Source organism: Belonocnema kinseyi, chromosome 4, assembly GCF_010883055.1.
Source record: "Belonocnema kinseyi isolate 2016_QV_RU_SX_M_011 chromosome 4, B_treatae_v1, whole genome shotgun sequence".
NCBI classification, from domain to species: Eukaryota; Metazoa; Arthropoda; class Insecta; order Hymenoptera; family Cynipidae; genus Belonocnema; species Belonocnema kinseyi.
Genome location: NC_046660.1, coordinates 34647428 through 34662141, shown reverse-complemented (window position 1 = coordinate 34662141; position 14714 = coordinate 34647428). Strand labels below are relative to the sequence as shown.

Genomic DNA, 14714 nt, shown 5'->3' with positions numbered 1-14714 from the left:
TTTTCTAATTAATTCTTGGTAAGTTATATTCGGGTTTTGCTGAATGGTTGATGGTAGATTGGGTTCTCTTCCGAAGATAAGTTCAAACGGTGAGAATCCAGTAGTTTGATTTTTTGTTGTATTTACGACAAAATTTATAAATTTTAAGTTATCATCCCATTCTTTGTTATTTTCTGCCATAGATGTTTTGATTAAATTTCCCAGCGTCGAATGCATTATTTCGATGTTTCCGTTTGATTGTGGGTGAAAAGCTCTCGTTTTGATATGTTGTATTTTGAGGGCTTCTTCGAACTGTTGCATTAGGTCAGAGATAAAGTTTTGTCCTTGGTCAGTTAATATTGTTTTTGGTGCTCCGTAGGTGTAAATGTAGTGATCAATTAATTGTTCAGTTATATCTTTAGTGGTTTCATTTTTTAAAGGGAGTAGTAATGTATATCTGGTTAATCGGTCTTGTATGCTCAGTATATACTTATTACCTTTAATTGTTTCTGGGAGAGGTCTATAGATATCCATGGCTATTTTATCGTTTGATTTTAAAGGGATATCAGGGATTATACTCTCCATCTGATATTTAATTCTTGTCGTTTTATTAAGTTGACAAATGGGGAAGTGTTTTACATATTTTTAAATATCGTTTTCCATATTAGTCCAATGTCCTAATTTTTGTGCCTTTTCTAAAGTGTTTTGTTCGCCCATGTGAGTTGCGTGTGCTTCTTTCACAATTGCTTCTTGTTCTTCCTTTGACAATTCTCTTGTGTTGACGAAGCACAGTGAGAATGAGTTTTCTCGGTAGTATGTTGATAGAAATTCTAACATTTCTTGGAGTGATTCTTTTTCCATAGGGGAAATTAAAGGATCTCCTATACAAATGCGAATAATGGTTAGGTTTTTACTCAATATTTCTTCAATAAGTTGGCCTAATTTTCTTAACCATTGTTCTTCAATAAATTTCGGCAAGTCTTCCTTTTTTAATGTTGTCCATAATTTTCCTATTGCGTTTGGTTTTATCTTGATTTTTCCTGGAATGGGATTTAATCGCCATTGCATAAAGTCAGTGTACAAATTTTCTGAATCAGATTGTCTTTTTGGTTCCCTTTCCCCTCCTATGTCTGTTTCAGGTGAGGGCTCTCTCATTCTTTTTTGTGGTAATTTTATTTTCTCTTTTTCTTGTAGTATTCTATCTTCTCTAATAACTGGTGTATCGAATATTTCTATTTCCGGTAATAGTTCTTCTAGATTTTCTTCTTCTACTTTTTCGTTTGATATTCCTGCACTTTCCATTGCTCCTCGTAAAGAGTCTTTGGTTACGGCAAATATTTGTCCTACGTCTTTTTCCTGGATGGGGAATAGTCGCGATAAACAATCAGCTACTTTGTTTTCCTTTCCTTTCACGTATTCTATTTCGTATACGTGTTCTTCAAGCCTTAGTCTCGATCTTAAAAATCGGGAACTAGGATCTTTTACGTTATGTAGCCAAATCAATGCTTTGTGGTCAGTTTGGATAGTGAATTTCTTTCCTAATAGGTATGGCCTTAAACGCTTAACGGCCCATACAATGGCTAACAACTCTTTCTCGCTGGTCGTATAGGTCTTTTCCGCTTTATTTAGAGTTCTCGATATAAACAGGCACAGATGCCCTTCCTGAGAAAGGACTGCCCCTAGTCCGTAATTGGAGGCATCGGTTGTTAAAATAAATTTCTTTTTAAAATCTGGGAATCTTCATACTGGCGCAGATGTTAAGGCATTTTATAGAGTTTGAAAGACTTTTTCGCAGTTTTATGTCCAATTAAATGGTGTTTCTTTTTGTGTCAATGCCGTTAAAGGTTTAGCGATCGTAGAAAATTTTTTAATAATTTTTCTATAATAAACAGTTAAGCCAAGAAAAGATTGTATGTCTTTAATTGTTTTTAATTGTTTAAAATCGACGATTTTCTTAATTTTTTCATTGTTTGGTTTTACCCCGTTTTTTGTGATAATATGACCCAAATATTCCAATTCTGGTTTCAAATATTCACATTTTGTAGACTCTAATTTTAGTCCTAAGTCAGTGATACGTTGTAGAACCAATCCAAGGTTATTATAGTGCTCTTGAATTGTGTTTCCAAATATGACTATGTCATCGATATAAACGAAGCAATGTCCTCCAATGAGGCCGTGGAATGCTCTGTCCATCATTCTCTGGAATGTGGCCGGAGCATTTTTTAAGCCAAAGGGCATTCGATTATATTCGAAGTGTCCTAGTTGTGTTGAAAAGGCAGTGTACTTTTTACTTTCCTCTTTCATTGGTATTTGGTGAAAACCAGCACATAGATCAAGAGCTGAAAAGAATTTTTCTTTTCCAAGCTGGTCCAGGATGTCGTCAATCATTGGTAAAGGATAAGCGTCCTGATATGTAGCTTTATTAGATTGTAATCTATGACCATTATCAATTTTCCCCCTTTTTTGGGAACAATCCATAATGGGGAGTTACATGGCGATTGTGAGTGTCTTATTATCTTTTTATCCAATAGTTTTTGAGTCTCCTCTAGAGAAAATTCTCTATGTTTTTCAGGTAATTTATGTGATCTAAGGTTTATTACTTTACCTGAGTTTAGGATAATCTCATGCTCGGTTAACATTGTGCATGGTAGTGGGTCTCCGGGTAGTACAAACGCCTGTTTGTATTTTAGTAAGATTTTCTTTATTGTCTCTTGGTTTTGTTTTTCCATGTGACTGATATTAGTTTTTTAATAGTGTTTGCAATTGGTCTTGAGTATTGTGGGGTTTTTCCCTTTCCGATTCAAGTGGAGTAGTCTTGATTGTCTTTATCTTTTTGTATTTAATTTCATCGGGTACTTTAGTTGGTTGTCTTGAGTAATTAAAAAATAGTACCTGTATCTCGTTATTTTTAATCGTATATAATCCGTCAGGGATATTATCTTGGTTTTCTATCCAGATATCTATGTGATTTTTGACACACTTAATTCTGCATATTTTGGTTTCCATAGGTGCTACGAATTCTCCGTCATCATGTAAGGGTAACTTTTTATTTTCAATTATCAAGTGTGTTGGCGTTAGAGCGTACTTGGGGAATTTTTTGAGGAAGGTTATTCCTAGTATTCCGTCTTCGGGCAATGGAAAGTTTTGATCTACTATGTGGAATAAATGTTTTTTCCGAAATAGTTTAAATATACGGCTTCATGGGATTCCTGTTTATTATTTCCCATTAGAAATATCTTTGAGTATTTGATTTTATTTACAACTTGGGGTATCGAATCTTCTTTTATTATGTGTATGGCTGCTCCAGAGTCATCTAGTAACCCTAGTAACCTATACTCTCCTCTACATCCTCTTTCCTTGATAGATTGTAGTCTTCCGGAAACTGCATTAATTCTGCTTGTTCCAGGTGGTCCTCGTGTTCCAGAATTTCTTCTTCCGTCATCTCCTGGTTCTCTAAGAATTCTTCTTCCTGGATGTTTCTTACTTATGGCGGTCTTGTCGGGAATTGACCTTGATGAAAATTTGGTTTGCTAAAGCATTGGGAAGCAAAATGGCCTAGTTTGCCGCATTTGTGGCAAGACATCTTTGCTCTATCCGCTAAAAGCAGGGTTTGATTTAGGGCTTTAGCTCCGGTGGCTACTGTTGCTTTGGCTGCTATTCTGGGAGGTAGCAAGGGTCTTTGAATAAACCTGGGGGTTGGTCGAGGTGCTATGGGTGTATTTCTAATGGGCTGTGATTCCTTTAGCCAGGTTTCTCTTCGTTTTCCAGGCCTCCGTCACTTATAAGAAGGGAAAGACTTTAATGTTTCTCCGTAGAGAATGCTTTCCTTCGAAGTATTCTTTAAACGGATCCTGGCAGGATCGCCAAAATGTTATGGTGAAAAAGGCTCAAAGGTGTTTTTAAAAATATGTGATATCTCTAGCGAGATATCACGTGCCTTTATTTAGTATAGTCACAGAGTCAAGTCAAGATTAGAACTAACTTACCGGCCCTAATGCCCTTTAATATGTAGGCTGCTTATCTATTCAAAGGAGAAAGCTGTGGCTATTTACATTTTACAATGTAAAAGAATAAAATAAAATAAAAATTAGGGCGACAGGTTTCGAACATTCGAAGCTCAAACTTCGTACAATTTCATGGAGATTGAAGAAACACAAGCGGGACACGTTACCACCTACCTAAAACACATTAGATACTATGCGTATTTTTTATATTTAAATATTCTGTAACAAAAATATAAAATATACGTTTTGAATAATCGAATTTTTTCCGTTCCCATAGCTGAAAATGTAAAAGGCAAAATAGGAATTGCTCGAATTCGCTCTATTTTTGTGTAAAAGCTGTCAAAAAAGTTGAACTTGCCGTCAATTTCCTCGCATTAAGAATAAAATGCTCCAAAATTAGAGGATAAAGGCATCGATCATATAATGGAAAAATCATATACTAGAAAGCGATAAAAGAAATATCTATTTCTCCAACAGGTCCTAAAGGTTAAAGCCTGTACAACCGTTTGTTAAAATTAAAAAAATTTTGGTATCATTTTAACAGCAAGTTTTCATAGCCTTTTCCTAAGTAATGAAGATATTTTTATAATTTTATTTGTGAAAGCTATGTCCTAAGGCCAAAGACGGTAAAAATATCGTAAAATTAGAAAAATTACTAACAATTTACAAGAATTTGAAAAATAAAAGTCAATGTGTATCATATTCAAATAATATATTGAAAAATTTATAAAAGTATTAATATTGCTCATTTTTTCTATTAATGTATACAGAGTGCAACAGTTTTTATTCGAAATTTCACATCGGTTTTTTGTACCATGTTTGACCCTACAGCAGAACCAAGAAAAAATATTATAAAAATATCTTCATTAGTTACTAAAATGCCTCCCCTCTCCCTCCACAAAGTGACAGAACGTAAAATTTCTTTTTGGCCCACCCCTTATCGCCGTTACGTTAAATTTTTTATATCATGTTTGAAAACATAACAGACGTTTCCGAAACAAAAAAATAAGTATTATCAGTTTGTTTTTTTAATTTATATAAATATAATTATGATCAGATTTTCAAGGAAATTGAAAAAAGATTCTTGAACATATCAGATGTGTCAGAAAAAATTCTAGGATATTTAAATTAAATTGTTTTATTTAACAGAATAATACAAAACATTAGGTTGGATACCAGTCCTTTTTAAAGATGCTTTGGAATGTTTACGAAATTTGTGAGAAATAAAGAAATATTTAATAAATTTTCTGAAATGTTTTCAAATTTCTGAATATTTCTTATCGCAAGCATTTAAAGCAAATTCGATCATGCTCTTGAAACCTTTTGAGATTAGTTTACAGCTCCTAAAGTATATTTTTTACATTCTTAAAATTTTTCATTTCTAAACATCTTCTAAAGGTATTACAAGGAACCCATTTTTTTTTAATTTTCGTCAAACCTTCCAAAATTCTTCAAAAATCTTTACAAGTTTTAATTATTATTTAACCGCTTAAAATTTCTTAACAACTCCTAAATTTACTCAAATTGAAAGTACATTATTTGAAGCAACATAAACATTTAAAAAATGTGCAACAAAATTGCACAAGAAGGTTTTAAAAGAATTATGTTCCTTAATTTTTCTAAAATTATGTAATATGGGAAAATTGCAAAAGTCTAAAAAATATTTTACACACTTTTAAAAAACTTTAGGAAACAATAAAAAATGCTTTGTGTTCTCTTTTCAAATTTCTCTTAGAATTCATCGCAAAGCAATCGTTTGAAACGTTGCCATGAACTTTCTTTTACTTCCTTGACGGCCTGGGCGCCCTGCAAAATTTAGTGAAAATTCAGTTTACCGAAAAACTCCTAATAGCTATTTAGCTACTGAAAGCGAATCGTGCAGTCGGGCGAGGTCGGGTTCGTCCTCGTGCAATTTTGGCTTTAAACGAGGCTTGTCTTTGCAGCATGTAACAGAGCCGATTCACCGACACGCAACGTTTGTCCACTTCTTGCTGCCAAGTTTTTCTGTTCCCCTTTCTTACGGTCCAAACATCGTTGTCTATTTTTTACAGCCAATATTCTATTGCTACTTTTTACAGCCGTGAAATTATATCCATTTTTTAGGCAATTTTCTATAGCTGCTTCTTACTCACCAACGAGATATTTCCAATCGATATTGTCAGCCGCTCACATAAGGCAAGAAATAAATAAACTGGTTCTCGGGACCGTCACATTGACATCGCCCTAAATTGGAAAAAGGTTTCTAGAAGCAGAAAAAATATGAAGGCAAACAGTTTAAATGCAATTTAAAAGAAGCAGCAACATATATTTAATAAAAAATTTGTTTTAACCAAAATTATTTTTCTGAGAATAATTATTTACAATTGTTGTTTCATTAAACCTCTATATAACATATCTTCATTTGTATCTAATCTTAATAAACAGTCGTCTATTTTTTTCTTTGAAACTTATGTTCCATGAATTTAGGTCTACATGATTATTTAGATAAATGATTTAAAAAATTAACGATTTTCTTAGTAGCTTCTTGGGAACAAATTGACATAATGTAATTCTTTTTGTAACAGCTCGAATTGGAACTTAAAACTAAATATAATAAATGTAACTAAAACTCTAGTTAACTTAACCAAACTATTAACGAAATTTTATTGGGTAGATAACACCATTAATACAAGGATTTCAGTAAATATGTATATATTTCAAAGAATATTACATGAAAGAAAACAAAGATGCATATTAATGAGAAATATCAAATTAAAATTAGAAATTTATGTTGTATGTACAATCACTTATTGACTATTAATATAGTTGTTTCGTTAAACTAGAAGTTTTACTTTTATATGCCCGCACCAGGATCTCCAGATCTACGCTTCTCATTCTTATTGTACAGAAGAAAATTGTAGTTATCCATCGCCGCAGCAGCTGAGGGGTTATTTTGCAACTGAATTTTCGGGTCATCATCTATATACTGAGGAGAGGGAGTTCGAAAATGTCTGTATAAATCGTCCTCTGGCGACATGTGGGGATCAGTATATGGATGATTATGTCCAGATCCATAAGATGCAGAAAGAGGTTGTTGGACCATATGAGTAGGTGTGCTGTGCTGATTTATTTTACCCGTAAAAATCGGTGGGCGAGTCTCACTTATTTTAGCCGCAAGATTTTTCTTGGAAGGCGGGCATGTGAATATTTTAATAGGCTCTTTATCTTCATCACAACTAGAACCCATTGGAGCTTTGAGTTTTTTGTTAGCATCTCCTGCTTCTGCAAAACAAAAGAAAAAACCACACTAAAATTCATTTCAAATCATTATACGTGTCAGCTTCATCATCAGTCATGATCCGTCATTAATGGAAATTATTGAATTAAATTGAACATGCTAGGCTCATCACCTTTATTAGAAGTAGAATCTATTGGGGCTTTGAGTTTTCTTCTACCACGTCTTTCTGCTGGTGCTACGAAAAAAAAGACGACTCTAAAGTTATATTTAAATCATTCTGCATGTCAGATTCATTATCAGTCATGGTCGGAAGTCAATAAAAATTATTAAATAAAATTTAATATGCTAGCCTCACCCTTATTAGGAGTAGAATCGTCTGTAGCTTTGCCTTTTATTCTGCCACCTACTGCTTCTGCAACAAAAATAGAAAACGATGCTAAAATTCTATTTAACTAATTATGCGTGTCAGCCTCATCATCAATCATGATCCGCCCTAATAGAAGTTCTTAAATTGAATTTAGCATGATTTCTGTGAATACTGAAAACTGACAAACAAACGCCAAATTAAAAAAAAATCTGTTGATGCACACAACGTTTGATATCTGATTCAAATGATTCAAATGATGACCGCAGATCTACACTTGCCAAGTATTAAACAAATATTATTGCTATTATTATGATATTTACCAATTTCAATGAGGAGCTGACTGAATATGATGACGAGGACAACAAAAAGGAGCCTCATTTTCTTGATATATAAAGGTAATTACCCTTTCGGAATCACTTAAAGAGCAGCGTATGATATTGCCAAGATCCACTCGTTAACTCATGTGTAGCTACCAGCCGTTTCGTGTACGTAGGTAGATAAGGAATTGTAATAAGATAAAAATGTGTACTTTAAATGACATAGAAAAAATTAACCGTACTGCAAATTATATTTTTTTGGTAATATATATATGTATCATAAAACGACTAATATGTCATTGAACACATTCTTGGTGTAATAATTTTCAATAAATATAATTTTCAGTAATTATCATTAGAACGTAGGTTTTGATTGTTGTTTAACATTAGTTTTGTTTAGAATCACAGAAGAATTTTAAGGAAGCAAGTGTAATAAGGTTTGCTAAATATAATTGTTTCTAAAGTCTCGCAACCTTTATATTTATATTATAAAAACATAGTTCACTACGTATGGTTGAAGATTTAAACAAAATCTTTTGAAATAAATTCTAGTATAAATAATATTTCCCAATCAGAGTTTTGTCCACTAAAAATGTCGCTCTTTTTAATTGACCCAAGAAAAAAAAGACTTAAAGAATCCTTTGTCTCTTTAATTACAGAAGTTTTTTGTAAATCATGGGATTGAATCTCTACATTATCTCGGTCTCTGATTTTAACGTTCTCATCGTTCTTTAAACTTGGACATTTACATAAGAAAATAAGAATGTACTAAAAAATTCATGTTTATAGCCAAAAACGCAAAATACTATAAAAGTTCAAACAGAAAAGTATCTCGCCTTAAAAAAACCACAAAATTGCCCTAAAACAAGTTTTGATAGTAATTCAAAGATCGTTGAAATTTCTACTTTCAAAACTTCCAATGGTTTACAAGTTTAGAAAACAGTCTATATTTAAGAAATCGTACTAGTAATAATTTACGACTGCCAATCAAACTAGCTGCTTCAAAGGCTTATCATATTGAAGTAAAATTCTGTGTAAAAACATATTTTTATAACATGGGAGTCAGGTGGTTCATTCATGGTAACGTTCAGAAATATAAAATTTAATTGCTGACACACTGCAAATAGAATGTTTTCAAAATAGTGACTCAACGAAATAAAGCCGAGCAGTTTCAAAATTAAGCATACAAATGAAAAATGATTATATGAATTATGATTTAGGTTACTGTCTGTTTATCTGGCTCTTTTCTTTCTAATAATTGATTTCAATCACGCCTTGACTCTTCGGTTACAAAATTACAGAAATAATACAGAAAAAATACTAAGGGCACAATTAAAGAAAATTCTGGTTAACTTAACTAGACATTTTTTGAGAAAAAAATACGTGCAGCTTTTTTCTGTGCATGACATCTGCAATATTATAATAAACAAATTTTTTCGGGTAGAAAACACTATAATGCAATAATGGCAGTGAATAATGTCTCTATTTCAAAGAATATTACATAAAAAAAGAAAGATGCGAATTTGTTATATTTAAGCTTTTATGTTTCGTAGAATATTTAGTAATCAATCGCAGGTAAAATTGCAAACATGGTATTGAAATGACGAAATTGTAATACATATACTGTAATCTTGTAAATATTGAAATGGCCATCCAGCATTCCAATACTTTTACTACAGCCTTTGAAAGACGAAAATTGTACACAAGGAAATCACGGAATTAATGGAATTCAAGGAATTCTACGCATTCTAGGAATTCATCGAATTCAAGGAATTCACGAAATTCATGGACTTCAAGGAATTGACGGAATTCATGGCATTCGCGGAATTAACGGAATGTATGGAGTTTGCAGAATTCGTGGAATTAGTGGAATTCGAAGAATTTACGAGATTCATAAAGTTTACGGAATTCAGAAAATTCAACGAATTCACGGAATTCGCGGAATACGTGGAATTCGTGGGATACATGGAATTGAAAAAATTCGCGAAATTAATGGTATTCATGGAATTTATAGAATTCAGGGAAATTATGGAACAACACAAATTTAAGGAACTCGTAAAACAAACAGAATGCGAGGATTTTATTGAAATTAAGGAATTCGCAGAAATAAAAGAATTCACGGAATTAATAGAATTAAATAAATTCGCGAAACTTGCGGAATCCGTCAAATTCGCGGAATTAATGGAATTCATACAATTCAAGAAATTCTCGGAATTGAGGGTATTTAAGGAATTTGTGGATTTCAAGGAATTCTTAGGATTCAAGGAATTCATGGAATTTAAAGAATTCACAGAATTTGTGGTATACATGGAATTCATCGAATTTATGCAATTCGCGGAATTTATAGAATTTATACGATTATGGAATTCGATAAATTTGTAAACTCTAATCATGGAATTCACAGAGCTTACATAATTAATGGAATGAAGGACTATATGACATTTATCGAATAACGGAATTCAACGTTTTGAAGGAATTCACGGAATCAAAGGAATTCTCGAAATTCAAGGAATTAAAGGAATCAAAAGGATTTATGAAATTCAAGGAATTCGTGGAAGTCTATGCATTCCATGAATTGTGTGATTTCACTGAATTCCATAAAATAATTAAATTCCATTAATTCCTTGACTATTTTTAATTGCACAAATTCATTGAACTTCCTGAATTCGTTAAATTCCGTGAATTGCTTGGATTCCTTAAATACATTAAATTTCGTGGATTCTACGAATTCTGTAAATTTCATGAATTAAGAATTCCATGAATTCAATTAATTCAATTAATTCCGTGACTTCCAGGTCCATAAGCGCCAGGATGACCCTCATAATGTGAATGCTATGAAGGTAGATATTCAAATGGTCAATTGATAGATCTGGAAGCTTCAGAAGGAAGATTTTAGATAAAATGTTTGTTAGAAGTTCAGAGGTTGTAGTTTGTGTCTGCGTCCTTGACTGATGCGTTTACGTGTCGGTGTCACAACACTAAATATTTTATTGAATTCATTCTGCATGACAGGCGCATCATCAGTCATGATCCGCCATTAGTAGAAATTCTCGCTTTAAACTTTAAATAATACACTTAAATACTTAAAACTGACAATAAAACTCCAGATTTCATAAAATAAATGTGCTAGTGGACCCAACTTTCAACATCTGATTCAAACGATTTGGATGTTGACCGAAGATTAAAATGGAAACCCATTATAAACACGCCTGAAATATTCGGTTAGAGTGAAAGGCAAATCCGTAATAAACATACATGACATATCTATCATAAACATATCAAAAATAGAGAAAGTGAAGGAAAATCAAGATTTATGAAAACCCAGTGCTGAATATAATAAATCATTCATGCAAAAGGTTTTAAGCTTTTCTTTAGAGTTTTCATAAATCTTAATTTTTTTTTAATTTCTCAATTTCTGATGCATTTATGATCAGTATTTCAGGTATGTTTATGACGGGTTTGCCTTTTGACCCTAGCTGGATATTACAGGTATGTTTATAGTTGGTTTGCATTTCCACCCTCACTTGATTCTCAGGTATCAGGGAGAGAACATCATGGTTTCGCTGCTGTTCCTGCCTGCACAAAAATTTCTCTCCTGGATAAGAGTGCTGTATGAGCGCCAAAACGATGTTGATTATTTTTTAAATGTTTTTTAATTATAATATGGTGATAATAATTAAAAAAATAAAAAAGAGAAGGAAAGGGATTTGGTTGGATCCATCCAAATATTCTTCTGAGTTTTGTGACCAGCAGATCAATTTACTAATTCAAGGACTAAACAGTTGAAAGAAGGTATTATCCGATTACTAAATTTGTTTTGTCTTAAGTAATTTTATTATCTTCAAGTCAAAAGACTACGTAAATGCATATTTTGACAGCATGCCAGATATGTCGTTCACTCCCTGATAACGTCGAAAATATATATATTTCTATCATGCAATCACGTTACTAAAACTGTTCTGAAACTCAAGTCATAAACGTCGTGATTTTAAGTAAAAAGTAACTATATTCAGATTAATGCAAAATTACATCAGGATTAAAGTTTCTTTAGTATATTTTTGATTGAAATTAAAAGATATAGAAACTTCGATAAATTCTCAAATCAAATATTGAATTTTAAGAATCTTTCGTAACTTCTGTATTCAAAATTGAAAGCCTGTACAGGCATTTTAATTTTAACGCACCTCTATTCAATTCACATTCAAGTTATAGATACTACTTGGTTTAATAGGTCTAATGTTACGAATTTTCCCATAAGAATAACAGCTCTTTCATCTCTTTCAGGGCTATCATTACGAGAAATTCTATAATAATAGTCCTTGTGCTCTACTCGACTGGTTAGTTTTACGGAAAATTCCGTGATACTCTTCAGTGTCTAATATAAATACATTCATACTATAGATTGCAAGTTTCGTCATGACAATAGGTCACTGTCGCCACGTGCAATCCCGAAAAGTCTTCTTTATAATTTTAACCATGTTCCAATAATCATTTTCAAGCCTCAGTCCATCAAAAGTACATCGTGAAAGAAAAATAAGTACGAAAAAGAGTTTTCTTTTAAATTTATTTATTTTTGTTTTTTTTAATTGTAGTTACAAAATATGACTATAGTTCTTTTATTTCACGGATTTAAAAACTATTATGATATATGTCAGAAACTATAGTTTAGGCATGGGCCAACAAAATGGAACTCTAAAATTGTGTAATCCATTTTTCAAAATTAAATATTTTCTGGAAAAAAATCTACTGCTGTCGCTCCACTGGGAATCGAACCATAGAACTTCCGAATGTCCGTCGGGTGATTTGCCATTAGCCTATTAGAGAGATTGAAAGACAAATCTTTTTCAGAAATGCAGGTTATCTTAAGCCAGGTGTTACATTTATAGATAGCGTGTATTTCTTAAAACAAATTCTTATTTCGATCTCTCAAATAGCTTAATGCGAAAGCAGCCGGCCGGCCATCGGAAGTTCTGTGGTTCGATTCCCATTGGAGCGACTGCAGCAGAAAATGACCTGAAGGTTTTTTTTTGTTATTTGAAGAGTTAACTTAATCGATAGGTTGATTTACATTTTCAAGGTGGTGAGAAAGTTATCTGCACTGATTGACGGTAACTATCTCTGATGATAATATAGATTCATTTAAATCCTTTATTCGATGTATCCCCTCAATTTTAATATTTAAACATTTTTTTGAAATTTTGATGCAAACTTAGGTGAGTTTGCGGAGCTTAATGTATATCTTATCATTTTTTTCATTTAAATGAATTTTTATTTTAAAATTATACAGAAGGATCAGAGAAATTTTATAACTTCAGATAAGGATATTGAAAAGTCCCTTTAAACCTCTCGTGGTGCACTTTTCCTTCCATCAATTAGCACAAACCACATAAAATAGGAATTTCACAATAAAAATTAACTCTGTGCTGGCAGGTGTTTATGTGTTATCCTGTCTAAAAAATTAATTTTGCAGTAATGCGTACTTTTGACTGCTTATTATTGTCAAATTATTGGTTTTTTTTCGAAGTATATTAGTCCCAAGTTTCTAAATCAGTTATTTAAGGAATACGGTAGAGACATGAACACTAATTGAAACAAAGAAAGTTTTGACGGATGTGCAGAGAAATTTTTAAAGTTATTGAATGATGAGGCTGTTTTACCAAAATAAAATGGTTAAAACCTTAGAATGCATTCAAAGATAAATATATAACAAATTAAAGAACTGCATTATCAACTTATAACTTGCATTATATTTATAATTTATTTACTGTACGTTATGCATATAATAATATAATAATAATTTTTGAATTTGAATCAACATTTTTATATATCATTCTATAATTATTCCTATTATTAATATTCAAATTATTGTACAATTATCATATTTTTAATTAGCTTTGTGTTTCTTAAAATTTACTATTATGTACTTAAGATTGAATGCTCGGTTTAAAAATTACTATTCTTTATTCTTGATCTTAAAATTCTTTGTCTTGAATTTCAATTCATCGTTTTCGTAATAGATTGTTTTGGTCTCTTTGTATTAGACTAAATATTTAGAAAACTCTTTTAAGCAATATTTCGGACCTAGGAATATGAAATGTTTTTTTTTTAACTAAAAAGAAAAGGAAACTGAGCACTCTGAAGATGACGCCCATTCTAAGCATGTTGTTTCGACAACTCTTTTTGTTGCAAATAATTAAAAAAGTAATGAAACATGAAAAGAGCGTCAAATTAAGTAAAGTTTCATATCACTCATTTTTCATTTAAATTATTTAAGTACACCTTCAAATTATTGAAGGCTGGTTAACTTTACTTATAATAAGTCATATTCGGTATGAGAAATAATAAGTCAAATTCCCGAAAAAATCCTACTTCTAAAGTTTTTAATATGAATTTCCGTTAAGGTCACTTTTGACATGTCAAAAATGCTGAAACAGATCAATTGCCAAAACATTTTTTTTAACAGTTCCAAAAGTTACATTTGCATGGACAAATAATTCCCATTGCAATTTAGAGCAAAATGCCCAGCAAAAAAAGAAAGAGATGCTATCCACCATAGGTTTGGAGTTATGATACATAGGAAAATCCCATTTTTTTAAATTTTCAGCGAAAAATCACTAAGTTTCAAAAAACACTGTGTACCTTCGCACCTAATTACTCCACGGGAAAGAGCTTCGCAGGTTAGGGTAAGTTAACTTAATTCTCTGTGATTTTAAAAAAAGAACAAGGAGCTACGAGGGTAGTTCAATAAGTCCTTAGAATGACCAACAAATGGCGCGCGAATCACTCCAAATCATCTGTTTTCAGTCAGCACCACTCCCGACTAGATATAT

General features: G+C 32.0%; 1 protein-coding gene across 1 annotated transcript; it reads right to left on the bottom strand.

Annotated features, from left to right (window-relative positions):
* Window positions 1-624: 624 nt before the first annotated feature.
* On the bottom strand, window positions 625-2457 carry LOC117170832. Its single transcript, XM_033357875.1, has 2 exons — window positions 1960-2457; window positions 625-1641 (listed from the first exon to the last, which is right to left on the bottom strand). Exons 1-2 carry the CDS (start codon window positions 2455-2457, stop codon window positions 625-627), a joined length of 1515 nt encoding a protein of 504 aa, XP_033213766.1.
* Between the last annotated feature and the right edge of the window lie 12257 nt (window positions 2458-14714).